We start from the raw sequence: 26,498 nt of genomic DNA on the forward strand, positions 1-26,498 counted from the left end.
AGTGACGATGTGCAAACTTTTTAGTCAGCACGGAATGTGTAATACTAAAGAAGTATTGGAAATCTCAAGGCGTAGCAGGGTCTTTTTACTAGACGTGGGCAGAGTTTGTGGAGTTCCACTACACGAAACTTCACGTAGTGACTAAAAAACTCTGCCGAGCTAAGCAGAGTTCCACAAGCGGCGGAGTGCATTTGGTCACGCTGTTCGCGTTGATTTTCAGCGCTGGATGTTTGTCCTGCACAGCAAAATCAGCACAAACTGCATCATGTGCAGCACAAGAGTGCGCTACTTCTTTTCTGCCGCTCAAGTGTATTTTCTACTTGAGCAGCAGCTTTCTCAACGCGAACAGAAGGATTCTCAACCCGAGAGGTCACGACCATCCGCGACCGTCCGTGTAGAGAAATCCGACCGCCTGCATTGAGAAATCTTGCCGGGAGGTGGATTTTCATTGCTCACCAACTTGATGTTGGCGAGCGAGGCAAAACTCTGCTATGCTACGCAGAGCAGAGTTTTTCAGAAATAAAGGAAAATAATTAGATAACAAACCAGTCTGCTATAATAGATAGAAGCCGAAATGTACACAGTCTCCTACTGGTGACATTAGAAACACATGTATTTATGTATGTGGGAGTTACGTGAAGCACAGCATATCATTTTTCAGTTATTTCAGAACTTTAAGGGTGCTAACAAAAAGACAGCATCAGGTAGGGAAAGGGGAAGTTAGAGTCTAGTCTGAATAGGCAGGAACCATGTCTGATTTTCTCCAGTTTTGGCTTCCGGGTAGAGCAGAGTGCAGCTGAAAGCAAGTCTGTAGAGCTCTGTTTTTATAGATTTCCTGCACCACAAATGTTTAGTCTCATGTTTGGGTCTAGGCTTTTCCCTCGTCCTCCGCCTAATACCTCCATGAATCTGCCTCCATGTTTCAGCCTCTTGAATGTTTCATTGTTAACCATATGCGCAGTGCTGAATAAAATGTTTCTGACAGGGGAGTAGTATGGTGCCGGTGTCAGTTGAGATCTTGGCCTTTGCTATAATAGGCTTTGTGAATGGCACGGGTGACCTTGAACTTGAGACTTGCTCTTAGAAATTGGGTGACTGGTTGATTGGGGAGTGAGCCCTGGTGAGGCAGTAATCACAATCCTAGTCAGGGTAAGGCACAAGCAAACCCCAAATTAACCTGTGCTCAACCCCTTAGTAGCTTGGCACAGAGCAGTCAGGCTTAACTTAGAGGCAATGTGTAAAGTATTTGTGCAACACTTCAAACAGTAAAACAGTGAAAACACCACACAAAAGTATCCCACACCAGGTTAGAAGAATAAATCTTAATTTAATAACTAAAACAGGACCAAAATGACAAAAATCCAATTAGTAGACCCGGAGATGTTGAAATTTAAAAGTTTTGGGTAAAAGAGCGCCAAAAGGCGGAAAGCGGCAACTTTGCATATCTGGGCGTGCCAGACTGGGACAAAGTGATAAGTTAAGGCTGACTGCGACAGAGCGCAGGCCGACTGCAGGGACCCAGTTAGGGGTGCTTAGCAAAACTATCTTTCATGCTGTTTGTGGAGCGTTGCATGGATCTCTGTCGAAACTGCATTGCTCAGCCGACGCGATACGTCAATTCCGAGATGCGGCAAGGCTGCAGTGAGGTCCTGTTGCATCGACGACGACGATCCCCTTGACATGATTTGTGATGCGAAGTCTGGTATTGAGGGTATGATGCGCAGTAATGGCAATGCATTGAAGAACTGCATGCTGCGATGTGGAGTCCAGCATCGTCATTGAGGCTGCTGTCGATGAGAGATGCGAGGGCCTGCGCTGGGGAAGCGTCACACAGCAGTGTTTCTGAAAGCGATGCAGGTTACAGCAGCAATGCGTGTCTTTGCAACAGGTCCCATCCACTCAGTGATGGCAATGTGGTGATTCTGCTCAGGTTTGCACCACGCAGCAGAGGAGATGTGTGGGTTCAGCTTGATCCACAGGCTGGCAGAGCAGCTTAGGCCCACTTCCAAGGGTACAGAGTGTGGTGGCACCACTTGGCAGGGCAGACTCACAGATGGCAGAATCCAGGTGTGGATGCAAGGTTGTGAGAAGCCTGGTATGTCCATGAGGCTTCAGATCAGGAGGCCAACCAGCTAGCCCTTGGAGTCACTCTGGGTTCTGGGTTCAAGAGATGCAGGTCCAGTCCTTCTCACCCAGGCAAGAAGGCAGCAGGTCAGCACAGCAAAGCAGAAGTTCAGTGGCAGTCCTTCAGCATCACAACAGTCCTTCTTCATGGCAGAGTATCCACAGATCCAGAAGTGTACTGAAGTGGTGGTGTCTGAGGTCCAGTACTTATACCCAGTGGTGCCTTTGAAGTGGGGGAGACTTCAAAGACATGCCTTTGAAGTGAACAGATGTTCTCCCTTCCTGCCATGTCTCCAGACTCACTATAGGGGTGTATGCAGTTATTTGTGAGTGGACAGGACACAGACTATTTAGGTGTAAGTGAGGCTGTGCGCAGCTCCTCCCTCCCATCCTTCTAGAGATGGCCCATTGAAACACATCTAAGCTCCCACTGTGCATGGCTGTCCAGGAGGTATACACAACTGCCAACTATACCCAGTCATGTGTTCAAAGACAGGTTATCAAATGCTAAAGCAAGAAAATGCCAACTTTCCAAAAGTTGAATTTTCAGAGTTGCAATTTCAAATCCAACGTCACCATAAATTTGGATTTTAAATTGTGATTCCAGAGACCCCAAACTTGAAGGGTTTATCTCTTCCCAATTGGAAATTACAATTATAAAATGTAGTAAGGTAACTACAATGTTATCCTATGGGAGAGGCAGGCCTTGCAGCAGTGAAAAAACAACTTTGAGAGTTTTTCACCACTAAGACATGCAAAACTTAAAAGTACATGTCCTATGTTTTAAATACACTGCACCCTGTACTCTGGAAGGGCCACCTTAGGGATGACATAAATATAAAAAGGGAAGGTTTGGGCCTGGTAAAAGGTTTATTTGCCAGGTCGACATAGCAGTTTAACTGCACACATGGGCTCTTCAATGGCAGGCCTGAGACATGGTTAAAGGGCTACTTCAGTGGTTGGCACAATCAGTGCTGCAAGCCCACTAAAAGACACACAATTGATGGACGGAATGCAGAACAAATCAAAACATTCACCCCCAGTCAAGAGATCTGGGTTAAATCCATCATTCTTTTGCTCACCATGCTATCCCAGTTTAGACCTGGCCATATTTAAATCAGTGTTGACCCTGTGCCTCATGGGAACAGTCCAGCCCGAACTGCCAAGCCAGGTCCTCCCTGGACCAGAAACAAGCATCCTAGGACCGGTTTCGGGGTTTCACCCCTCTTCAGCCAGGATAGCTTGATTCCAGTGGCACAGTGAGCCCAGGACCCACGTCTGGGCATACCTGGCGCACTTAGGGCGAGAAAGCAAAAGACACACAATTGATTGACGGAATGCAGAACAAATCAAAACATTCACCCCCTGTCAAGAGATCTGGGTTAATTCCATTATTCTTTTGCTCACCATGCCACCCCAGTTTAGACCTGGTCATATGCAAATCAGTCTTGACCCTGTGCCTCATGGGAACACTAGTAGCATTTAATTCACAGGCCTTGGGCCCATGTAGTACCAGTTTACTAGGGGCTTATAAGTGAACTAAATATACCAATTTGGTAGGAGCCAAAATTATCATGTTAAGAGAAGTGAGCACATGCACTTGAAAAGTGATTAGCAGTGGAAATGTGCTCAGAGTTCTAAGGCCAACAAGAACAAGGTCAGAAAAAAAGGAGGAGGAAGGCAAAACATTTGTTGGTGACCCTGCAGAAAGTGAAATTTTCCAACCGCCACCATCTTCTGTCACTCACTCCACATGCGTGCAGTGTTTCTTTCTATTGGAAAAATCACTTATCGACAAGCATTGGGAAAGCCAACGGGTCTTGTGTTTGCTGACAGTCTTTTGACTTTGTCAATGGGGGAGGGGGTTGTTGGCGAGATTGCCGCCCCCCGAGACAGCAGGTAAGAGCGGGAGGAGGCCACCTCCCCCAAAACTCGTGCCACCGGGGGCAGAACGCACCCCCTGGCCCTCCCCCAAGGGTGACCAGGCGTCCTGGATTTGCCTGGAACGTCCAGGTTTTTCAACAGTTGTCCCTGCAGATTTAGGTAAAAGTGTCTCATGGTCCGGTTTTTGAGAGGGTAAACTGAAAACAGTGAGAGGCACTTTTTAGGTGTTCCAAAGCAGGGCTAGTAAGCAGCTGTTATGAGTAAGCACTTTTATTAACAGGTATCATGCTGGTTTTAAAAATTACATTTTATTTATTTTCTTAGTGCCTCTTAGGGCTGTCATTCGTTGCCACTTTATTGATGTAAATTTGTAGTCCTTACTCTATTTTTGAGAAATGTCCCGGTTTTTGGGTCACACTATCTAGTCACCCTACCTCCCCACCCCTTGCTACACACCCGATCAGCATTGTTCTTTTTATTAACTTCACAGAAGACCAAATTTATCATTGTCTGCTCAATGCTGTTATGTGAAGAAACGAATGGGAGAGTGGGCAATATCAGATTCGAACAACGCGTTTCTCTATGTTAGTAAGTCTTTTCTGTTTTCTCTTTTCTGTGACTCCCACAATCCTCTCTTCTCCTGTTTCAGTGCTCGGTCTGGTGCCAGCAGAGTGTTTGTGCCGCGGTCTGGAGCTGGACTGTGACGGTGCCCATCTGCACTCCGTGCCCGCCGTCTCTTCAAACGTGACTCTGATGTAAGTGGAGCAGGGGCAAGCCGTGTCAGGCTGCGGGGCCCTCACGACCACCGCTGCAAAGTGCCTCGTAATTGCACCGCCTCTAATTACACAGGCATGGCTTATATTTAAGGTTCAGAAAGGCAATTAAAATAAACAATAGCAATTAATGGTTCGTGCGCGTAATGCATTTAGGATTAGCGTTGCTTCGGGTAAAGAAAAGAAGTTTGACAGAATAGGGAGGGTGAAATGATGTGCTCGGCATGTTGACTTAGGAAGATTGTGTTTTCTAAAGCTCTCATGTAAGGAATGGATGAGGCGTGATGACACAACTTTCTATTGTAGGAATTTACAGGAAAGTCGAACCACTGGTATTGCCTGCTAAAGTAGCAGTGCTTTATTTGTGCCGGAGTTTGACAGTGGTGGGCACTGGCACTAAAGGGCGGGTAACACAGGCCTCACATTCGCTACAATGTAGGGGGCCAGACAAGCTCCGGGTCATAAGGAAGATCCCTTCTGCACCCCTCCTCTTAACCCTGGGAGTCTGTCTAGGGTTGGCGGGGGGGGGGGGGTGTTCCACATACTTGACAGTGGGGCCTCAAGTTTTGTTTGGCCCTGGTGTGAACATACTTCTGGGGACCGACGCTTTATTTAACCAGTAGATTTTGACCCATAGCAAGGTAAGAAAGGCATTAAAGGGAGGAAGAAAGAGGACATACAGGAGGAATATGGCGTAAAAGGGAGAAAGCATGAATGAAACAAACCGAGTGAAGAGACAGGAAATGTAGAGTGAAGGAAGAAAGATGCATGAAGTGGAGTCATAACTATTCTCCTTTGGTGTTTGGCAACCCCAGCGTATGACAGCACACTGAACTTAACTTAAAACAAGCATTTGCAATGCAATTGGTCTCGCTTTTGGGACCTTATAAGTTTTTAGCTGTGTAGACAAAGAAACAATTAATATAAATTCTTTTGTTTAGAATGCCAATGGATGGCATAACTGGTTCAGTGGGATTTGATAATCTAGTCTTAGATATTACGCGGCCTCAAACACCATGATGCTATTAAAACAAGCACAGAGAAGCAGTACATCTTTCAATTGTCCTTTGTAATATGCAACTAACAGCCATTGACAAAGCCAATAGTCCTGGCTTGTTGTAGGTGTAATGTTACTTGTTGTATCATATAAGTGGATGCTGACAGAACCAGCAAAATACCAGTAGTGTGGCACACTGTGCTAAGCACAGATTTGTAGCTTACGTGTTTTAAGCGACGCCCTTTATTAGATTGGCCACGCCCCTTTGAGAGACCTCCCCCCCCCCCCACGTTTCTTCATCTCACTAGTCAGAAGTGGGCTGAGTAAAATACATTAATGACAATCTACCTGACATTTTTCCACAATACACCAGTAAAAAAAGATCTCTGGGATTTGTGGGTATTGAAATGGGAATGATGTGTTGTTACTGTCTCACCATGCTATAATTTGTAAAATGTGCCAATTACATACAGTTATTCCCAAAATTACATTTTCCAGATGTAAATAAAGCAGGAAAGGGTGCTAGGAACAATAAATTGATGCTTCTGTCCTTTCCACTAAGTTTTCTACCCAGTTCTTAGGGTTTAGCTGTTGACTGTGATAATCGCTACTAACAGACACAAAAATGTGCCTTTTATTTTTCCACTGCAGCTGTTTGTAGTTGAAAGTCAAAAAATGTAGAGAGTAAGCACAATTGGTTCTTTATTTCATGGGAGTAGACTATGGCACGAAAATAGTTTGTATCATGCTTTGGTCGAGGGTGTATGTCTTATCTTCCATGTATGCTTAGGCAGCCTCTGTTGCACTCTATGCGTGAAATGTTCAATCTTATGTTGTTCTGTTGTGTAATAACTTATAAAGCGCACAGCTGCCCGGAAACAGAAATGCCATTACGCCATTGAGTAACTAAATTTGCTTTTGGTAAAAATCATGTTTTTGTACATGGGAACAATGCATGAATGAGCAATACAGAATGCATATCAGCTGTTTTCGTCACACACGATCCGATTTCCACTAAATAAATCGCTCTAAATGCCAGACTGGCTTTTCACGTAAGAATGCTTAATTTTATTTGACATTTTGTGTATTTTTCTCATGAGATTCGTCCAGGCCAAAGCATAACAAGGAGAATTGGGGAAATTTGCATGAATCAAGTAATGACGCCAAGCTTTGACAGATGAAACCTTCATAAAACGAGAAGACTCGCGTTTTCAAATGTAAAATATGTTCCAGCTCTCGTTTACATAGTTTTTTTTTTTTTATCTTGGCTGCCTTCTTTCTTTTGAGTTTCTGAGGAACCTGTAACCACCAACATGTGCAATCAGATGCAAACCCCTTTAGACTTAGGGGGTTCTAGGGCCAGCACCCATGGGAGCACCGGAGTACTCGAGTTACCTCACCCAGGGAAGCCGGGTGCATAGGTGTCATATGGTGTCAGGAATCGTCGTTGATTTCAATGGCGATCTGCTGCAAAGTGCTGCTACCGGGAAGGAGAAAAGTGTCCGGTGTGATCCAAGCCTGAATTGAAGATCAGAAGAACCTGAAAGCAGAGAGGACAAAGTCTGGGTCACTTGCCAGTGACCAGGGGCACGATAGATGAATGCCCACCGATGTCGTGTGTTTCAGGCGCGAAGAGGTGAAGCTTGACTCTGCAGCCACGTGGACCAGGAGGCGTCGATGACAACCAGGAGCTGGATTCAAGCTGTCCCATGAAGGATGTTGAGTGCTGCGGTGTCGGTGCCCGGATTGGACCCAACAAGCCTTGGCAACAGCAACACATGCAGGAAGAGAAAATATACTTTGGTGCGGACCAGCAAGGTCCTGGGGACTCCTCAAATGATAGAGAGTCAGGGCACATCTGGAGCAACCAGGTAAGCCCAATTAAAAGTAATGTTGCCTTCACAAGGACCAACCAGTCGACGGACCAGGGATCGCGAAGGGACCTCAAGAGAAAACACAAAGGGCCAGCTCACAGACCACTCGTGGAGTATAGGCAGGCAATCTTTGGTGCAAATGCTGCTCGGGGTCAGGGCTACAAGTAACCCAAAGCTCAGCTGCAGGAGTCGTTGTAAAGCTGATGCTTCTGCAAATGGTCGCAGTGTCCAGGGGTTCGGGTTGCAAAGGTGGCCACGAGGGAAACTGGCCTCAGACTTGCTGTGGGCACTGATCAACCTCTAAGACCACGGAAACCCACCTCCTGTGTTGCAAAATTCTTCGGAGTCCTGCGGGAGCTTTGGAGATGCACACCAGACAGATGCGTCTTTGGTGCATGCCTTGCAGGGGAGTAACTCCTTTACTCCAAGGGAGATTCTTCAGTCATCTAGTTCAATGTAGATCATCGAAGTTCCAGGAGGGCAGACTCGTGTCTGTGGCTGGCAACATCCATTTTGTGATGCCAGGGCTCTGTTAGCTGGCACCAGGTATACCAGTGCTGTCATGTCTCTCCCCTAGAAGGGTGGGACCATACTCCCACAGCAGTTACTGGTGTGGGGGTATGATTCCAATGTGTTTTACACCAAACATGACATGTTTTCGTGCAGCCATCCCGAAGTTAGCATTTACTGTTTGGTTATAATGCACTTAAGAGTATATGGTTTGGCTGCATCACAAACAACCCCGGAATAAAGGTTCAGAAGGCTGCAGAGGGGCTCTGCTCATGCATGGGCACCCTCTCACATAAAACCCAGCACCCTGCCTTCGGGATTGGTAAGGCCTGCCATAGGGGTGACTGATAGGTTTATATGTGCAGTGATATGGAGAGATATAGTGAACCTATATCTCAGTAAGGGGTGCATGCACCACCTTACACAGGCTGCTGTAGCAGTCCTGTGGTGTCATTTTGGATGGCTTCCCAGGTGTGGCCTAATATATGCTGCAGCCCCTGGTAGGCCTCTTGGGTACCTATGCCCTTGGTACATAGTATACCATATACTAGGGACTTATAAGGGGACCCCAGAATCCAATCTGGAGTGTACCTAAAGTATTTGTAATCACTTTAAGGAAGAAAGCAGATAGGCTGGGGTCCTGAATAGCAGAATCACAGCCAAACTAAGTCGAACACCAGAAAAACACCAAGAAAAAAGTGGGGGCAACCATGTAGTCAGATTCCACCTTCCTACATAACCCCTCCAAATGAAAGGAGATACGGCTAACCTTGCCCAGTTGAGCCTTTATTGACTAAGTGGCCATATAAGGAAGAACCTGCACTAGCATGGTTACCTCCTGTCTTATGGCCCACTAAGCAATCCCTAAACCCAAGGATATGGGATGATCTCCACCATGGGGAATTACTACCTGTGATATGTTTTGGCAAAGTAAATGGCTGGTGGGGTGTCTGAGTATAGAAGTGAGGCCCTAATAAAGTTGGTCTCAGCTTCCTCAGATCACTGGTCACCATGAATGCCTTTCGTTCCATGACTGAGTTGTATCTGGCCCTAAGAGTCAACCTTTGGCTGTTGATAGCTGGGGGTTGGGCCCCTTTGGTTGGAACACCGGGGGGACATGGTAGGTTTGGAACCTTTTGGTGCCAGGTTTGCCTTTGCCCAACAGAGTCCATCTGGGGGAGGTCCCTACCCAAAGGTAAGGGGGATCCCTCAGTGTGTTGAGGAATTTTCACCGCGTTAGGGCTACTAGACTGAGTGCCCCTAATCTGCTGATGGGGGGGTTCCTCTGGACAGGGTGCCCTGTGGGGTCCACTGACCTCCCTGACCTCTGCAGCCCTGGGCTGACTGAGGCAGGGTAGAGAGGGGCAAGTTACCTGCTCCAGACTGGGTACCACCTTGGAAGGGTCCCCTGCCACCAGGGGGTGTTGCCAGTACAGGCCATGACTACCTCTGGGGCAGTTCCTTCACTAGGGGTAGGATCAATTCACTGAGGAGGCTGATCCTTACCTATAGTCTGGGGGGGAGAATACTTTTCTTTAACCCTTGTGCTCTCTTGTGGAGGAGAGTGGGCCATTCTTTCAGTCTCCATCACTCCAAAATTTCCCTGGGGTTGGGCTGTGGCCCCCACAAGCCCACCAACTCTCTCAGGGAGGCATAACATTCGTAAATGGGCCAGGTATTCAACTTCAGCCCAGGCTGAAATTTCCAGATCATCACCCAACAGGCAATCTACAGGCAAGTTTGGGGACACTGCCACTTTCTTTGGGCCAGTGACCCCTCCCCAGCTGAGATTGACTATGACCATGGGATTATCTGTCCTGATACCATCCATGTTGGTCACCTGGTACTTGAACTCAGGTAAAAGCTGTTGAGAGGGGACTCGTTTCCCTGTCACCATGGTGACACTAGCCCCTGTGTCCCTGAATGCCAAATCTTTTTGACCATTGATTAAGGGCTCCTGTCTGTACTTGCCCAAAGTATTGGGACTCATAGTACAAGTGGCAAATTCCATGCCACCATCACAGACTGAGGATGCCTGTGAGGGGGACCTCTCTAAATTAGTGCCCACCTCTGCTCCCCATGAGAATGCACCCAACTTTGTGGGTGCACTACCACCACCTGGGGGATTACTACTGGTAGTACCAGGAGGAGTGGTAGCATTGGTAGGAGGAACATTTTCTTTATTGCCAACCCTAGGGCAACTGGGATCATTTTTCCAGTGGCCAGACGTTTTGCACACATGGCAAAAATGGTTTCTTTTCAGGGGAGGAAGACGTTTGGAGCCCACCCCCAAAAGAGGACTTTTGGGGCCCTGTAGTGGACTTATCTTTAGACCTATCCCCACCTTTCTCTTGGGTCTTAGAAGAATCTTTCTTCTGGTTACTACCCTGTGTTTTTGGCTTTACTCTGGTTCTGACCCATTTGTCTGCCTTCTTTCCCAATTCTTGGGGAGAGGTCAGATCAGAGTCCACCAGGAACTGGTGTAAAAGCTGATTTTGACAATTATTAATGATCTGCTCCCTCATGATCAAATTGTACAATCCTAAAAAGTAATGCACCTTGCTGCCATGTATTCAACCTTCCAGAGCCTTAGTAGCACAATCTACAAAGTCAACCCAGTTTTGAGTCTGAGCATTTTGGGTATCTCTGAACTTCAGCCTGTACTGTTCAGTGGTTAGGCCAAACCCATCAATCAGAGCACTCTTCAAGACTTTGTAATTATCAGCATCCTCTTCTCTAAAAGTGAGGAGCTTGTCTCTACCTTTGTCTGAAAAGGAGAGCCACAAGATTGCTGCCCACTGCTCCTGAGGGACCATCTGTACTTTACAGACCCTTTCCAGTGCAGTTATCCATTTGTGGATGTCATCCCCACTCTGGTAGGGAGGGACAATCTTGCTCAGGCTCCTATGGTCATGAGTCTTTTCTCTACCACTAGAGATACTGTTGTTGCCACCATGGGGCTCTAGCCCCCATCTTTGTGAAGCTCTCTGGAGCTCCAGGGGTTCCCTATCCAATGCTAACTGTTCCCTCTTTATCCTAAGCTTAGCTTCCTCAAATTGGATCAGTCTGCATTTTCTCTCATAAGAGGACTCCCTATTCAGGGGGAAAATGGTCCTATGAGAGACAGAGGTCCCTCCAGATGCACCAGAATGATTAGACTCCAAAGAAGGAGATCTTGATCTTCTTGGCACACCACCAACCCTTCCAGGTGGAGTATAGAGAGGGCCACTTAGTCCTTCTCCCTCACCTTCAGGATGGATTGGATTTTCCAGATTAGAATCATCTTGATCCTCCTGGTCAGCTTCAGAGTCCTGGTCATAGGTTTTGTCACCTCTTGGCCTTTCCTCTTCTACTGCCCCACCCAACTTGCCTACCTCATCAGACCCTGGGGTCTTTCTGAGGTCATCTAATAGCAGTGCCTCCGTGAGGCGTTGAGTGAACACAGCAGCGAGCCCTGTACTATTCTATGGGAAAGTCGCAGTTGGAATTTTAGAAGTTAAGGACACTTAGGAGAGGACTTTGAGCAAACCCCTTTAGACTTAGGGGGTTCTAGGGCCAGCACCCACGGAAGCACCGGAGTACTCGAGTTACCTCACCCAGGGAAGCTGGGTGCATAGGTGTCAAATGGTGTTGGGAATCGTCATTGATTTCAATGGCTATCTGCTGCAAAGTGCTGTTACCGGGAAGGAGAAAAGTGTCCAGTGTGATCCAAGCCTAGATGGAAGATCAGAAGAACCTGAAAGCAGAGGGGATAGAGTCTGGGTCACTTGCCAGTGACCAGGGGCACGATAGACGAATGCCCACCGATGTCGGGTGTTTCAGGTGTGAAGAGGTGAAGCTTGATTCTGCAGCCACGAGGACCAGGAGGCGTTGACGATGACCAGGAGCTGGATTCAAGCTGTCCCACAAAGGATGTCGAGTGCTGCGGTGTCAGTGCCCGGATTGGACCCAATAAGCCTTGGCAACAGAAACCCATGCAGGAAGAGAAAAGATGCTTTGGTGCGGAGCAGCAAGGTCCTGGGGACTCCCCAAGCAATGGAGAGTCAGGGCATATCTGGAGCAACCAGGTAAGCCCAATTAAAGTTAAAGTTGCCTTCACAGGGATCCACCAGTCGACGGACCAGGGATCGCAAAGGGGCCTCGAGAGAAAACATAAAGGGCCAGCTCACGGAACACTCATGGAGTGTAGGCAGGCAATCTTTAATGCAAATGCTCCTCAAAGTCAGGGCTACAAGTAACCCAAAGCTCAGCTGCAGGAGTCGTTGGAAAGCTGATGCTTCTGCAAATGGTTGCGGTGTCCAGGGGTTCGGGTTGCACGGTCGACACGAGAGATACGGGCCTCAGACTTGCTGTGGGCACTAACCGACCTCTAAGACCACGGAAACCCACCTTCTTTGTTGTAAAATTCTTCGGAGTTCGGCGGGAGCTTCGGAGATGCAAACCGGACAGATGCGTCTTTGGTGCATGCCATGCAGGAGAGTAACTCCTTTACTTCAAGGGAGATTCTTCAGTCATCTAGTTCAATGTAGATCGTCGAAGTTCCAGGATTCAGTATCAGAGTTTCATCCAGGTGTAATCTAAAGTCCTGTTGCCAAGGGTTCCTATCTTATACCCAAGGAAGGGGTGGAACAAACTCTAGGGACCCACCTATGGGAGGATCAGGAAAGAGGGGGGCTACACCCATTTCCTTTGTTCAGTTTCACGCCAGAGAAGGAGCTGGTAGCCCCTGCAACCGGTTTGAGCGGGACTATGCACAGAGACACCAAATGTGCCCCCAGTGCAGACTTCAAAGCACTCTTGGATTGCACCCACCCAGACCCAATACACTAAAGCCTGTTTGGGAGGTGGTGACACCTCCCTGTGACAGGAAACCTATTGTCAAGGCCTCCCCAGCCGGAGTTTCATCCAGCAGCAGGAGGGCAGACTCGTGTCTGTGGCTGGCAATATCCATTTTGTGATGCCAGGGCTCTGTTAGCTGGTACCGGGTATACCGGTGCTGTCATGTCTCTCCCTCTAGAAGGGTGGGACCATACTCCCACAGCAGTTACTGGTGTGAGGGTATGATTTCAATGTGTTTTACACCAAACATGACATGTTTTCGTGCAGCCATCCCGAAGTTAGCATTTACCGTTTGGTTATAATGCACTTAAGAGTATATGGTTTGGCTGCATCACAAACAACCCCGGAATAAAGGTTCCGAAGGCTGCAGAGGGGCTCTGCTCATGCATGGGCACCCTCTCACATAAAGCCCAGCACCCTGCCTTCGGGATTGATAAGGCCTGCCATAGGGGTGACTGATAGGTTTATATGTGCAGTGATATGGAGAGATATAGTGAACCTATATCTCAGTAAGGGGTGCATGCACCACCTTACACAGGCTGCTGTAGCAGTCCTGTGGTGTCATTTTGGATGGCTTCCCAGGTGTGACATAATACAAGATGCAGCCCCTGGTAGGCCTCTTGGGTACCTATGCCCTTGGTACATAGTATACCATATACTAGGGACTTATAAGGGTACCCCAGAATCCAATCTGGAGTGTACCTAAAGTATTTGTAATCACTTTAAGGGAGAAAGCAGATAGGCTGGGGTCCTGAATAGCAGGATCCCAGCCAAACTAAGTCGAAAACCAGCAAAACACCAGGAAAAAAGTGGGGGCAACCATGTAGTCATATTCCACCTTCCTACAGCGACAACGAGGTGTGAACTGTCGCATCAAATGCAGCGAATGAAGAAGCCTACACACCATCCCGACACATTGTCTTAGTTCACAACTGTAATCAGAAGGCACAGCTGAAAAAGAGAGGTGGCCATTAATATCACATTGTGCAGTGTCTCAAAAGCAAATGAGCGTGACACATTGCATGCGCCAACATTGGTGTATGCTAATGTCATGAAAGTTGACGAACGTGCACTGCAAATGTATTGCACTGGCATCTGGGGTGCTGTTTTCTTTATTAAAAACGCACACTTGTCTTCAATGCTCAATCAGATGCATAATAAAACTTTCTCTGGTGCCTTACTTGGACGGGTAGACACCTGTTGTGAAAAGTGTTTCAGATTTACACATCCCAGCCAACACTCTCAGTTTGAGATTTAGCAGCAGCACCCGGCAGCAGAGGGACGAGCGGCTAAGCACCCAGGAACACTCAGCCCCGGTGGACAGAGCCGCGTGCAGGGGAAGGGTAGCGCGGTCACAGCGGTAACAAGCCTGAATGGATGACAAATGTAAAAATAGGTGGTTTTAGATGGAGCTCGAGAAGACTACATTGAGACAAAGTGGCAAAAGACACAATGGAAAAACTTTTGCAGTTTAGCGGCCCCTTGAAAATTCCGGCAATATTGCCCTTTCTTTTAGGTAGCTGCCTTCAGTTAAGATAGAATACCCCTCGGAACGGAGTAGCAAGATTCCATAATGCATAATAGGTGAAGATTAGTTATGTCAAGAAGACTGGCAATGTTGCTTTGAAGAGGTTTGGAAGAGCGGACATCGTTAAGCATGCATATGAAATGTAAACATGGTAATACATGAGTATCACCAGGGTTAAACAGAGTGCTCCCCTTAATGTTTCAGCTTACGGCTGGTAGAATACTTGCCTGGTAGTGACCTAGTGTCTTGGCAGCCTGGCACTTATGTGCGCACCCCTCCGCATGTGACACAGCCCCTCTCATACACATACCTAGGGTGTCGGGCTACCAAAACTTAGAGGTTGTTGACACTAAGGTGTCAACAACATAATGCACTGGGGCTGATGTGAGGCATTATCACCACCCCGTTGTCAGAGCGGCAGCACGGGGCACCACAGCCAAGAGGATCCGTGGGATACGGCGCCGGCCACAAAAACCCCTACAGTGCCAGACCAGAGTGCCACGGGGTCTGTGCGAGCACAGGCAATGCCGGGAAGGAACAAAGGACAGCTTGCTTGGCCCAAATTAACGGCAACATACCTGTCCTGGAAAGTAATAGACAAGGCTGTCCAAGTGAAGCTGTGTTAGAAATGGGATTTCTGGCTAGCTGAGACCTGCGCCAAAGCGAGGCAGAAACCACCACTCTAGTCAGGATAAGGGAGTTACACGTCTAATATAACCCCTGCTCACCCTCTTGGTAGCTTCGCATGAGCAGCCAGTCTTATCTTAGAGGCAGTGTGTAAAGTATTTGCACATAACCAACAGTAATACAGCGTACGCACTACAAAAGGACACCACACCAGTTTAGAAGAATATCCAATATTTTTATATAATTAAAACAAGACCAAAAACCATAAAAACTCCACCATACTATACTTAAAAGTTCACAGTTAAAAAACTACGTTGATTAAAAAGAGTTCCGTGGGTGCATAGCTCCGTCTGGGCTTCCACGGCGTCGTGAGTACACAAATCCGAAAACAGTTCTGGCTGATCGCGGGGTCGCGGGCCAACTACGGTGTCAGGAAGACCCGCAAACCGTACATGTCAAAGATGTAGGGCGATGGGGCCCTTGAAGTCACTCGCGTTGCAGGTGAGCTCCTTTCTGATGGGATCAGGAATGCTGGCGCCAACAGGCATCGGGTGCTGCGTTGCGATGTGCAGCGTGCGGCGTGCGGTGCCCCCAGGTCGCGGTGCAAGCAGCGGCTCGGTGGCGTCATCAGATGGCGTCGTCGGTGAGACCAGGGTCACGGTGCGAGATGAAGGCGGTGCTCGTCACGGGGCTAGTAGGTCACAGTGCAAGCAGCAGCGTTGTCGTTGCTGAAGCGCTGTTGTCGGCTGACGTACTGGAGTCGATGACACCGGCATCGGTTGGCCAAGGCTGTGGGATGAGGGTGGTGTGTCGTGTAACTTACGAGCGGTGCCCCCGAACCACGTGCAAGCAGCGGCGACGATTTTGTCAGGAAGTGGCAGCGCCAGGAAGGCCACGGCGGCGTCGTGTAGCGAGGCGGTGCAGAGTGAGACCAGGGTTGCGGTGTGGTGTGGCGGCGATGCCCTCTGCGGTGCCAAAGTTTCAGCATGAAGCAAGGCGGTGTGGAGTGCGGTGCCCACAGGTCGCGGTGCGAGCAGCGGCTCGGTGATGGCGTCAGGAGGCGTCTTCGGTGAGACCAGGGTTGCGGTGCGGCATCATGGTGGTGCCCCCTGTGGTGCCTTCAGGACACGGGTTCGTCAGGGTCGGCGTAGACGTCGTTGAGTGGCGTTCTTCGGGATGCAGCACAAAACACACAGTCCCCAGTGCTGGAGTCGATGACATCGGCGTCGGTGGGCCAAGGCTGCAGTGTAGGATGAGGGCGGTGTGTCGTGTAACTTACGAGCGGTGCCCCTAAACCACGTGCAAGCAGCGGCGACGATTTCAGCAAGAAGTGGCAGCGTCAGGAAAGCCACGGTGGTGTCATGTAGCGAGGCGGTGCAGAGTGAGACCAGGGTCGTGGTGTGGTGTGGCGGCAGTGCCCTCTGCGGTGCCAAAGTTTCAGCATGAAGCAAGGCGGTGCGGAGTGCGGTGCCCACAGGTCGCGGTGCGAGCAGCGGCTCAGTGATGCCATCAGCGGACGTCTTCGGTGAGACCAGGATTGCGGTGCGGCGTCACGGCGGTGCCCCCTGCGGTGCCTTCAGGACACGGGTTCGGCAGGGTCGGCGTAGACGTCGTCGAGTGGCGTTCTTCGGGTTGCAGCACAAAACACACAGTCCCCAGTGCTGCGGGTCGAAGAACCTGAAGTCTTTGCTGTTCCTGATACTTCGTGAACAGGGGGCATGCTCTACCTCAAGCCCTTTCAGAGTCTCACCGATTCGGTTGCAGAAAGTCCAGTCCAGGCGTTTCACTGCCCACGACAGAAGCAGCTACTGCAGATCAGCCCAGCAAAGCACGCAGCAAAGTGGTCGTTCCTCTTAGCAGTTTCTCCGGCGCTTCTACTGTGCAGTCTTCTTGATCCAGGTGAGTTCTAAAATTCAGGGGTCTGGGACCCAGCATTTGTACACAAAAATCCTTTTATCTGCCAGGCAGGGGGTGTCGGTGTCCAGCCAGAACCAGTTGGGCCTTCTCTGGCGTGAATTCCTCGCAGGAGATGGAGACGGCTTTGTCAGAGGCAGACCAGGCCCTTTGAGGTGCAAGGAAATTCCTCCCCCTTCCCCCATAGCAGCCCAGGTCTAATCAGCCCTTTGCTGACCTATCCAGACCATCTGAAGCCCCTCCGGCCCCCCCAGCCTTCTGTCCTCCAAAACCCAGACAGGCAATCCACATTCCAGCAGAGGCATACGGGATGACCGAGCAAAATAATACCCACTTTCTAAGTGCTCTCTATGAACTCAGAATGAAAACGCCACCCTCGCTAAAGGCTGCATCTTTAGACGCTGAGTTCAGGCATACCAAACTTCATTCACTTATACCTTTTTCGGGCTACGTACGTGGGTGGCACAATCCGTGCTGCAGGCCCACGAGTAGCGGTTGACTCACAAGCCCCGGCACCCACAGTGCCCTTTACTGGAGTCACACATCCAATCAGAACACAATTTACCACAGGAGCACCAGCGCTTTTCCATCAATCAGCAGTGCGAAAAGCGCGCAGAAACGTTATACCAGCAAAAATAGAGTCAAAACCGGGAGGGCAGTAAGCAAAAACTCGGGGGGAACACGCCAAAAGATGCCAAGTCTAACAAGCTGCATAGGCGCACTTTATTTATTTAGGGACACCAGAGGGTCGCGGCGGGACCGACATGACCCGTAGATGCTGGGCTCACATATTTTTCCATTTAAAGGAACAGTCCAAGCTGGGAGATCCGCAGAGGGAAACAATAAATGAGAGTGTCAGCTAACTGTGCGAGAGTTGCGGAAAGGGAAGACGCACAAAGGGATCCCTCCCTCAAGCCTCCCAATTAGCAAAATGTTGAGCATGCAGGGGTGAGGAGGGGAATTCCTCTGAAGTGACAACAATTAAGAAAAAACAAGGGACTCGGGGGCCCTGAGAGGGTCAAAATGTAAACGGGCGCACCCACATTTAAAACAATCAACGAACGGAAAGCAATTTTGCCTTCTGCTGAGCCCCGCTCAGAACTCATCGCTCGCCAGGCTGGTGTTAGAGCTCGCCCACCCCACCCATAATATGTCAATGCTCATTACAGTGTCTTTCATGCTGCATCAGGCACTTCGACTCCATGTTTTGTCGGGTGCCTACATTGTACATCATCACGCACAGACCTTCGTATACCTGTGAATCAGCGGCCGTGTTTGTGAGTAATAACAATAAACGTGGCGGAGTAAAACAAATGCCATTTTTATTAAAATCAGGAGGATTTGTCTAGAATAAGTATTTAGTATAAGTATATTAAAGTACTGAAGGCGTAGGAAAATACCAGTCTCTCAGAACGTAACATAAGTTTCATCTTTGTCCATTGTAAATGTAATTTTCAGTTTCGTGGGTTTCCTCTTTTCGAAAAAAAAAACAACTCTAGAAGTTCACAGTGGCCGTCTTGCTTGACAATTGTGCTGGGAATTCAAACAAGCACGTCAGCATTGATCTTCGAGTGCCACGTTAATGATGATGTCCTCCTTTAGGACATTGAAGTTCAGCCAAAGAAGTAGACTGATGCCAAATTACTGATGCTTATTCGAAAATGAACACAAAGGAGAGGGGGCGCGAGAAGGCATCGGACTGTGCGAGGTAGGGGGGAGGCATAGGACTGCAGGAGGGAGGGGGGGCACAGAAGAAAGTAGTCTGTGCTGTGAAGGGGCCAGTAGCCATGGAAGGATACAAATGACTGACATGGCTGTCATGGGGAGGGACTAACACGCTTCAATCCAATCGGAAGTCAGCATTTATAACCTAAGCCAATGAAGAAGATGGGCCGGAGAGTGGAAGGAGCTTCCACGAAGCTTCCACACTATAGTGTATATTGCATGCCTCGCAAAGCGATGGCATCGCATTCGCGCTGCAACGCTAGGCGAGACCTAAAAATAATAATAATAACCACTGTAGACAACGAGTTGAGATCATGACGGAGAGAGTTCTTACTTTGCAAGCTGGCTATGTAGCATACTAGCTGAGTAGGCAGCATGAATGGGAGCGAGCACTCTTGTCAGCCTGTCATGTCAGCATTGCCCTGTTAGTCAGGTGTATACCTTAGAAGTATTTGTCCAATGAGGGTGTTAGTTAGGCCAGGGAAAAATAATGTTATCCTTTGGCATAATAGTAAAAACTTGCTAGAGTGATGAGATTTTTTCAATTCAACAGCGATGAGGCCCCTTTCAATCAATTCCATTTGATGCAGTTATGGTGGAACCCATCATTTAGTTTAACACTGAAACATATTAGTGTCGTAGATAAAAGGCATGTTGAAATAAAGGTATTTAATATATTTTAACACATTCACCCATAGCATAGCAAATACCACTTTGTTGTCTCGTTCGTCAGAGAACTGATCGTACGGGTGAGTCAAGTCCAGGAAACAGAGCTTTCAGTTTGCACCGGCTTGCCAGGACTTCGGACTCAATGGCAGGCCCAGCTGTAGATCCTGAAGTGGGGTGTTCGCTACACCCCTGTGAGGGAGTAACCAGAACATTAAAATACCCCCTATTTGGAACCATACCTCTACCGAGTGGTATTGAGTCCAGTCATCATGGAAGTCTTCAGGAGGGGAATGTTCAAGCTGAGGTGATGTTCACTTCCTATTAACATATTTTATAGAATAAATGGCCTAATTGTGTGCCTTACACACATTTATTACAGAATTCACTGAAAATGTATAATGTCTCCCAGGCAATTCTAAATGGCAGCTCTGAAATAACACAAAAAATAAAGTATTGCCCATAAGCTCAAGTTGCATCGGGTAACTTCCTTCCTTCTTTTCCCTTGTTTACTGTCTTTAATTCTTTCTTCTTTTATCCACTTTTTTCTCTATCTCACCTCCTTACTTTTTTGTTTCCCTTCTGTCTCGCCCTAGCAGTCTCGGTTTGATTCTCACCATCACTCTCAGTCTTTTCTTTCTTTCTAACGTTCATTTTTTCACTTTCCCTGACTCCATTGCTGTAATTTGTGCCTTTGCCAGCCCTCAATCCCCACATATTGGCTGTGTAATGTTACCCCTGTACACATATATTTATGAGCATCCTGCAGACAAGCAGAAAGAAGAGGGCCAATAAAACATAAATTAGGGCCTTAGTTAAAGTTTGGTGGACAGGATACTCCGTCACAAATATGGCAGATGTGCTGCCCGCCATATTACAAGTACATCATAGCCTATTGCACTTGCAATATGGTGGACATGATATTGATCACATTTTGAGAGAATAATCCATCGCCAAACTCTAAATAAGGCCCTCAGACTTTTAGTTTGATCCAGCTAGATGCCATGCACACCGCCATTCTTTCTCCCCCTAAATAGCTACAGCGGTCTTCACTCACCAGAGAGTTCATGCAATGCACAGTGAACCACCCAAATCAGCCCTTGCAGTCAGGGCTGGCGCAGGGCCTGATATCCTAGTATCTTGTTGAATAATTTCCCTATGACATTATGCAGGGAAACAGGCCAGTAACCAGGACTCTGATTTGTCACTATGTTTTACCTAGTCACAAATCTGGCCTGAAACCATGAATCTGATATTCACTGTACTGACAAACCGTGCAGAAGACACTTTATATGACCATCTCCCAGATAATTAGAGTTGATTTGTTCAAGCCAGCTGGGCTATTGTCCGGCCTAGAACTCTTCCCACTACTTTGAATCTAATTGGCAACAATTGTGTCTTTCACCAAACTGGCAGTCTTTTGGACGAAAGAGTCACATCGCAAAAAATAAGAGCATTTTGAACACCTGAATATAGAACAATGTTTTGGCCCTCCAACTCAGTTAACATTAAAGAGGGTCAATTCAGGGTAAAGTGAGAATCCTGCACTTAAATATTCAGTCAAGGAAAATGTGCACAAGTTGGCCGCTTCCAGGTCTCAGTTCAGATGTAAAATTGATCATAACAGAAAGTAAAGAAATAGTTAGAATCAGAAGAAAATTCGTTAATAAATACAATAATGCAATGTGCCTTTAAGAAATTAAGTAGCTACAGCACATATGGCAATAGTCAAATTAATAATAACAAGCCCTATTACAAAACAAGCATTTACAATGCAACAGGTCTCGCATTTGTAAATTTTAGAGCTATCGTACACTAAAACTACGGACCCAAATCACTCCATTCCAATGCTCGCAAGACTCCAAGATTACATCAGGTGTGATAATGTAATGTCAGCACGTATTTGTTATCTTAGCTCATCCTGCTATCCTTACACACTTGGAATATAATGTGACATTTATTCAGAATTAATAAGGGCAGAAGTTACAACTAAAAAAACTGCCTGCAGCACTGAGCCCATATACACTATAAGACAAACATATTTTCAAATACAAATGCTGAGTTTTAAGCACGACGGCGTGCTTGTCTACAAAATCAGAAATTTTCACGCTCGCTGCTAACATCAGCTGCAATAGTAATTACGAGCCAAATCACTCCATTCCAATGCCGCAAAATAAAGACAGCTAAACCCTTCTAGTAAAATAAATACAACGACCTAAATAGCAGTACAACTCTTCCCGAAAAATGAATTAAAACAAAATAAATAGCAGAAATGGACCATCGTACACTAAAACTACGGACCCAAATCACTCCATTCCAATGCTCGCAAAACTCCAAGATTACATCAGGTGTGATAGTATAATGTCAGCACGTATTTGTTATCTCAGCTCATCCTGCTATCCTTACACACTTGGAATATAATGTGACATTTATTGAGAATTAATAAGGGCAGAAGTTACAACTAAAAAAAATGCCTGCAGCACTGAGCCCATATACACTATAAGACAAGCATAGTTTCAAATACAAATGTTTAGTTTTATGCACGACGGCGTGCTTGTCTACAAAATGATGAATTTTCACGCTCACTGCTAACATCAGCTGCGATAGTATAGTTACAGCACGAAATTGTAACATGAAATCATCCTGCCGTCTTTACATACTTAGAACATGGGATGAGATTCGAGAGGGATTAATAAAGTTAGAGCTTGCAAGTATAAAACACCCGAAAACAGTGAGCCCATGTGGTTACAACAACAAAACAGCACCAAAGGCTAAAGTGATGTTCCTTATAACACGAGCACAGTTGTAAATAAGAAACGTTTGTTTTGTGCAAATGTATACCATTTTACACATCAACACGCTTCACGCTCGCTGCTGATATCAAGTGAGATGGTATATTTACGGGACTTCACTCACACATCAAATCATCCTGCTATCCTTACGAGGTCAGTACATGGTGTGCCATTTGTTATATATTCATAAAGGCACAAGGCACAACTATAAAAGAGCCTGAAGCATTGCGCCCATGTACACTATTATTCAAGGGTTTCCTACCCGCATCCACGCTACGCGCACACAGCCACTTCGCAGTGCCCTTCAATTGGGAATAATGTGTGAAAAGGGTAAAAAAAATCGGAAGACAGAAAGTCTGGTATGGTGTCAAGCGTCAACTTGTTTGTGACAGCTGAGAACCGAAACCAGGCCAAGATAATGAAGTACATTAAGATGGGCAGTATAGATTGTAATCTCTTCGTTCCCAGCCTCAAAGAGATGCAAATGAAGACACAGAGTGATGCGAAAGGTCTTTTCCATTCCAATGCCACAAAGTAAAAAACAGCCAAACTCCCGGGAAAATAAATCAAAACGCGCTAAATAGCAATGCAACTCTCCCGGGAAAATAAATTAAAATAAGCAAAAAAGCAGACAAGCGCGCACTGAAGCTGACGGAGTGGGAGGGGGAGAGGGGGCGGGCACGCAGGCTGCCAAATGGTGGGATGAATAGTGAAAGCGAAGCTGACGGAGTGGGAGGGGGAGTGGGGGCGGGCACGCAGGCTGCCAAATGGTGCGATGAATAGTGAAAGCAAACAAGTGGTTGCAGGACTCCAAATGGTGCGCGCGCCCGGACGGGTCACATGCACTGTAGTTGGAGGCCTGCAAAGCCACTGTTTGCACTTCCAAAACGCGCTTACTATAAGTCTCGCCAGAGCCAGCGCTAAAGCGCTGGTCAGGCGAGACCTAAAAAGGACCCCAGAACTTCTAGCCCTCTCTAGTACAACAGCAGAAAGACAAAATAAGAGTGAGGGACGGAGTGAATGAGTTAACTCACCTCCAAATATCACATCTTTTATAATGTTTCAGACAACGAAAGAACACCGTTTTATAGCATGACATTACATTAAGAGGCAGCACTAAAATGTTACTTGCACGGTAAGCCAATCCAGCTATTACATTCCATTTAATCCCAAATAGCAACTACTTGCACATAATTTTCATTGGCTATAAACTCGCACTATTAGTTGCCCAGAGGAAATGAAACTTAATACAATGGACTATTCTGCACGGCCATAACGATGGTCATAGCAACATAGTTTCATCACATAACCTTGTAATATTTTCAAAAACATCCCTTCAGCCAAGAAAGCTAGAAATACATGTTATGAAACACGTACAGAGACAGACCTTGGCTCAAGCTCAATTTCAATGATTTTCTGAAAAACAATGACAGACAATGCTTGTGCACCCCATGTAAGTATGCATTTTCTTCCCAGATCCCATGAATATACCAGAGTCGACCCCGTTGGAGGATCGACTTCTTGATGGACCACTACACTCAAAAGCAATCTCATTAACTTATAAAAAGCTATGTAACAACTTACCAAACACATTTCACAAACTCAGGGAACATTGACAGGAAGACCTAGGACCCATCGACGACGAGGACAGGCAGACGGCTCTAATGTCCCCCTAAGACGCAGCGATTACTCTCCGCTTCCGACTGATACAACTTAAAATTCTTCATAGGTCATACCTTACGGGAGTGACCTTGGCGAAGATAGGTGCCAGAACAGATGCGCTTTGTCTTAGAGGTTGCGCCCAAACGGCTACCTTTTACCACATGATCTGGGAGTGCCCGGCGCTTCTGCGACTATGGGAGGGGATAACGACCCATATCCAGACGGCGTTAGGGAAATAAATGAATCTCACACCAGGGCTGGATTTACTTAACATTTGGGTGGCCACAGACCTTACAGGTATAGAACAACAACTCACCACACTGGGCTACACCCTTGTCAAACGGAAAATCACCAGGGGCTGGGGGGCAGCAAACCCACCGAGTGTCCGGACATGGATAAAAGAACTTGACAAATGTATGGTCGCAGAAAAGGAAGTATTTACGACACGTGGGTGCCCTAAGAAGTGGGATAAGAAATGGGGCAAATGGAACGATTACAGGGGCGGTATATGTGTTTCCCCATCGATAGAATTAGAACTGAGACGTGATAGAGTTCTGGATGCTGTTTCTATGTAATTGCTATTTCCCCCCTCAATACTGTATTGTTTAACTATACAATGCTGAACTGGTGAACATGAATGTATGCATAACTACTGCTGAAACTTATAAAAAGATTTTTTTTTTAAACGTATACACTTTCAATAATGAGGCATAGTGTGGCCTAGTTTTGTCAAGTAAACCGGACCTATGGTTAACATCGTTTTTCTAAATAAAATGTATTTTTTACAAATGCTACCACTGGATCCCAGATTCTGTCCAGGCTTCAGTTCACCTCTTGCTATATAAATGATGCTATGATAACTCACTGCTCATTTTCAGTTCATTCTGGCATACTCTTCTTCATAAACGTCCTAGTATAATGAAGGAGATTCATATCTGATTAACAGCCAAGATTTCTAGTACTTTAAATGTCCCCATTTATTTATCTCCTTCACTTGCTCTGATGAAAATAACTACCTGACACTTCACTAACAATTCTTGTTCCTATCCAATTAATGATAACAGATTTAATTATAGGCTTATAGCCCACTGCCAAGGGCTATATCAGTTGTTAAAGGCCCTAAACCAGAGTTGCTTGCCCAAACTGCAAGGAAGGGCCTATAGCAAGGGAGAGGGCCTTTAGCAACAGGCATCGCTGAAGCAGAAGAGCTGTAAGGCTATTAGAACATTCCACCGACTGAGGGTAGAATGTTTTGAGTTTAAAAAGGAGAAACCGAAATACAAACATTGGAATGTTGAAATAGAGCACAGGGCCTGTACCAGCCTTTATTGGCCCAGAGCTACTCCTTTGTCTTCAGTGGAGCTCTCAACATTCCAGTGTTCTAAATGGCACTTATTAAAACAGTTTTGGCATTATTGAACACTGTAAATGAGGATTTCTAGTAATAATAATATGATCAGCACTTGTCCCCTCTTTCCCATCAAACTCCTAAAATTTGATCTGATCCACAAAAGTATATACACCCCTATGTGTAGCAATTTTGGTTTTAAATTCAACATTCTGATTCTGAAAATCATGATGTGGACTCAGGAAGATGGAAATTTGGCAGTACAACATATGTTACTAAGATGTAACTTTAGGCTTAGGTCTCTAAAGCGAAAGTCTAAAGGGAAGCCGAACAACATACATGGAACACTTGCGGGCTAATTTGTTTCTATTCAAAAACATTTTGCATGACCACTTTCAATATGGAAACTCTTTTTAAGTTACACCAAAAACAGTAGGAGTAACTGTGTTTCCTGCATTGGAATACACCCAGCTGGTATGGGGTGCTAGTGGAACCAAAAGTGGCAAATCTATCCCAAATCTATTTCAAACATAAAAGAAAATCTGTAGGAGTTAATACAATACCACAAATACATTTTCGCTGTTCTACTATCAAGCATCATGTCTTTGATTTGTTAGTATTAACATGCAAAAGCATTCAAATGGTTGGATAGGTAATTGCAAAGGGTTAGGAATTAAGCTAGTAGTACACCGTCATAAACATAAAATTCAGGAATCTTGTGCTCCCAGTTTCTAGTAACTCTGATCTTCAGTCAACAAGAGACTGGTAATTGTCAGTGTAATAGGCCAAGTCAATTCTAAGGTCAGTCAGCTTTCTCCATAAAAAGATCCATATGTAGGTCTATGAATGCTAGGTTCAGGTTTTGCATCTTGCTCATTTATGATACTTGCAGTGCTTCATTTGAGCTGGTGTTTGCAGGTGGGGCCCACTAGGGCTCATGTTTTGGCCTATGACACTTATATTTCCTGGTCAGACTTTGGCCCAGGACAAGAGAGAGAAAAAAGCAAATGGGGGAATAAAGGATAAAAAGAAAGATGGAAAAATAGTGACAAATAAAGAAACTAGTGATATAAAATAACCTGAAAGAGTGACATAAAGGTAGTCAAGTCTACGCAGACTTATTTTTTTGCCCCCCTGACATTCAATAGGCTCCAGGCTTCTGATCAAGATGTTTGGCCTGGCACTTAGTCGTTTACAACTTAAGCACTGGACGCTTATAATTGCTTGAAGAGTGA

At 46.5% G+C, this 26,498-nt stretch overlaps 1 protein-coding gene across 1 annotated transcript in view; it reads left to right on the plus strand.

Annotated features, from left to right (window-relative positions):
- Positions 1–26,498, plus strand: part of RXFP1 (relaxin family peptide receptor 1) — a 1,268,256-nt gene that overhangs the window by 863,035 nt on the left and 378,723 nt on the right. The window contains exon 4 of the mRNA XM_085641728.1: positions 4,658–4,763. Coding sequence (XP_085497854.1) covers positions 4,658–4,763 — 106 coding nt within the window. The remainder of the gene's footprint in view (positions 1–4,657; positions 4,764–26,498) is intronic.

This window comes from Triturus cristatus, chromosome 2_2 (assembly GCF_964204655.1).
Source record: "Triturus cristatus chromosome 2_2, aTriCri1.1, whole genome shotgun sequence".
Classification (NCBI taxonomy): domain Eukaryota; kingdom Metazoa; phylum Chordata; class Amphibia; order Caudata; family Salamandridae; genus Triturus; species Triturus cristatus.